The following is a 3,072-nucleotide window of genomic DNA, read 5'->3' on the forward strand; positions in this document are numbered from 1 at the left end:
GAAGGAAGGGAGGAGGGAGGGAAGAAAGGAGGGAACGAAGAGAGGGAGGGGGAAGGAAGGAAGGAAGGAAGGGAAGAAAGGAAGGAAGGAAGGAATGAAGGAAGGAAGGAAGGGAGGAGGGAGGGAAGAAAGGAGGGAACGAAGAGAGGGAGGGGGAAGGAAGGAAGGAAGGAAGGAAGGAAGGAAGGGAAGAAAGGAAGGAAAGAAGGAAGGAAGGAAGGAAGGAAGGAAGGAAGGAAGGAAGGAAGGAAGGAAAAGCCAAGCAGGACATGTCATCGTCAGCCAGAGGACAGAGGAGGGTTTTAATCAAAATAACAAAGTTTGAGCAGAGATGGGACTCAGCCCGTTGAGCACTGCCTGCCCAGAGTGCACCGAGCCCTGGGCTCCATCCCCGCACCCTATGAACGAGATGTGACGGCACATGCTGCTAATCCTGGCCCCAGGTCCTCTCTGACTTCCACGTCCTGTCTAGGACCTCATCCTGCATTCACCCATCTCGGGGGCCCGGGTGCCACATGACAGGCTTACCCGCTTCTCGTTAGAGGAGTCATTCATGTTGACGCCACAGGCCAGGTCAGGCCTGGGGAAAGTTTCTGACCAGCCGTCCTGGGTGCAGTTCCTGAAGAGGGACCCTGAGGGTGACAAGTGTACGGCAGGTGAGAAGAGGGGATCAGGCCATGGAACCATACAGTACAGTCTCTGGTGACATGAAAATATTACCACCATTTTACAGGTGGGCAAATTGAGGCATGCAGTGGTGACGTAACTTGCCCACATCATTATCTCAGTAAATGGAGAATCAGGGTTGGGTCTGCTCTTCACACCATGTACAGATCCCTGTTCTTACTTGCACCCCAGTTCTTCTGATGCGATAGGGGGGTCCTGAGACATCTGGGTGGATGGCAAGAACTCAGCTTCTGTTACAGTGAATCCTTGGACCCTCACAGTTTTCTCTGTCTGTCTGTCTCCCTCTCTGTCTGTCTCTCTCCTCCTCCCTCCCTCTGATCTATCATCCCTCCCTCCCTCCCTCCCTTACCCCCATCTCTCTGTGAGGTCAGAGGTCAACCTTGGGTCCCATTCCTCAGATGCCATCCACCGGTGCTTTTTGAGACAGTCTCTTATGGACTTGGAATTTGCCAATTAGACTAATCCATCTGGTTAGAGAATCCCGGGCATTCCCCTGCCTCTGCACACTGGCACTGGCATTACAAGTGCATTTTTTAAAGGTTCTGCATCTTCACACTTGCCCACTGTGTCCTGCTCGTTTCACTGGATGGAAACCATTAGATACCACCAAGGCAAAGTCTGTCGGGCAACCGCCCCTCGTGGAAGGAATTCCTTTGCTTGCGATTAAGGCTGCCTGTTGAGATAGTTGAAACTGTCTGTCCTCCATCCCTGCCTGGCACAACGCTGCACCCTGACTCCCCTGAACACTTGGGTAATGATTTCCTAGAACTAAGAGTGTGGCCCCGAATCCTTGGGCATCAACACTGGCTTGCTTCACAGGCAGAGTAAGGTGTGAGGTGGGCAGACCTGTGCCAAGCTCTTTTCATAGAGAACTGGGTTGAGTTTCCTTCTGCATGGGGTACACTAGGAAGGGAGAATTTCCCACTGTGGGAATAGATGTGTGTGCTTGTATGTGTATGCACATGTATGCTCTAGGGATTTCACCAAGACCTCCCGTGTGCTAGATACATATTCTAACACCTACCCTTTCCTGTCCCCCATCTGACTTTTCAAAGCCAGCATCCAAAGACAAAGGAAAGGAGCCACTGGCCAGGAAGGAACCACTGGCCAGGGCAGAGCCACTGGCCAGAGCGGAGTCACCAGCCAGGGAAGGCCTCCCGGAGGTTCCAGCAGACACTGCCCTCCCTGGTCTGAATGACCACCTGAATTTTCATCCCAGTCACTAAGGACCTGTGTCCTTCACAGACTGGGGGTGCCATCACCAATTCCATGGATGGGAATTCTGTCTAGTGGGAATCATTGCTAGGCCTGACTTTCTCTCTCTTAGTGACCCCAGGGCCTAGGTCATCATTTGCGGTTTGGGTCCAACAGGCTCTGAGCTGGAGAAACTCTGACAGCCTTTCTCGGACTGGTCTTTAGGGCCCTAGACATGTCCACCCTTACAAGGTTCAGGAGGCCGGAACTGCCAGCCTAGAATCGGCCCAATCACAGTTCTCTGCCCAGCGCAGTTTCTTGGTCTTAATGAGGCTTTACCCACATCACCCTCCCCACAGAGTGATGTAAAGAAATGCCCAGGCTGGTGCCAGCCAGAAGCAGCCTTCCCGCAAGAGGCAGGCATGAGCAGTAGAGTCTTAGCGCTCAAGGGAGGGGTGAGAAAGTTTTGGAATGAAGTCGGGGAGTGACTGTGGCATGGGAAAGAATGGTGGTCAAATGTCCACTGACTGGATAGAAATGGCTCCAGAGCCAGAGGCTGTCGGCACAGGCTGACATGGCGGCTCTCTATGGGCCCAACCCAGCACAGCTGCCTGCCTGTCTAGGGCCCTCTATCCTCAGGGACCCACTAGCATTACCAAGATATCTGACTGTGACTCGGGGTTGGCTCCTGAGCCTTTGACAAGCCTATGTGGTGCGGATGGAGCACCTCTATAGAACAACAAAAGGGTGGGCTCTGTCCACCCCCTCTCTCCACTCACTTCCTCTGGGGTTCATCCCTAACAAGGACAGGGATTCCTTCCTAAGAGCCCTGAAAGCCTCAGTTTGCATGTCTATATGCGCATGCATCTCAGTTCAGGGCAGAACTTGTCTAAAAGGCTGTATCAGCACCTTATCCAACCCAGAAACGTACGTGTGTGTGTGTGTGTGTGTGTGTGTGTGTGTGTGAGAGAGAGAGAGAGAGAGAGAGAGAGAGAGAGAGAGAGAGAGAGAGAGAGAGAACATGTACGGGGCTATGGGAGAAGAAAGGGAGAGAGAGATTGAGATTGAACCTAGGGGCCTGGGGCATGCCGGGCAAGAGCTTTCTCACTAAAACTTATATCTAACCCTTTTTACTGTGTGTGTGTGTGTGTGTGTGTGTGTGTGTGTGTGTGGTGTGTGGTGTGTGTGTGG

General features: G+C 52.7%; 1 protein-coding gene across 1 annotated transcript in view; it reads right to left on the minus strand.

Moving 5' to 3' along the window:
* Positions 1 to 3,072, minus strand: part of Sctr (secretin receptor) — a 51,321-nt gene that overhangs the window by 25,304 nt on the left and 22,945 nt on the right. Inside the window, exon 5 of the mRNA XM_026779864.1 lies at positions 529 to 632. Coding sequence (XP_026635665.1) covers positions 529 to 632 — 104 coding nt within the window. The remainder of the gene's footprint in view (positions 1 to 528; positions 633 to 3,072) is intronic.

The sequence above is a fragment of the Microtus ochrogaster genome, chromosome 6 (assembly GCF_000317375.1).
Source record: "Microtus ochrogaster isolate Prairie Vole_2 chromosome 6, MicOch1.0, whole genome shotgun sequence".
Classification (NCBI taxonomy): domain Eukaryota; kingdom Metazoa; phylum Chordata; class Mammalia; order Rodentia; family Cricetidae; genus Microtus; species Microtus ochrogaster.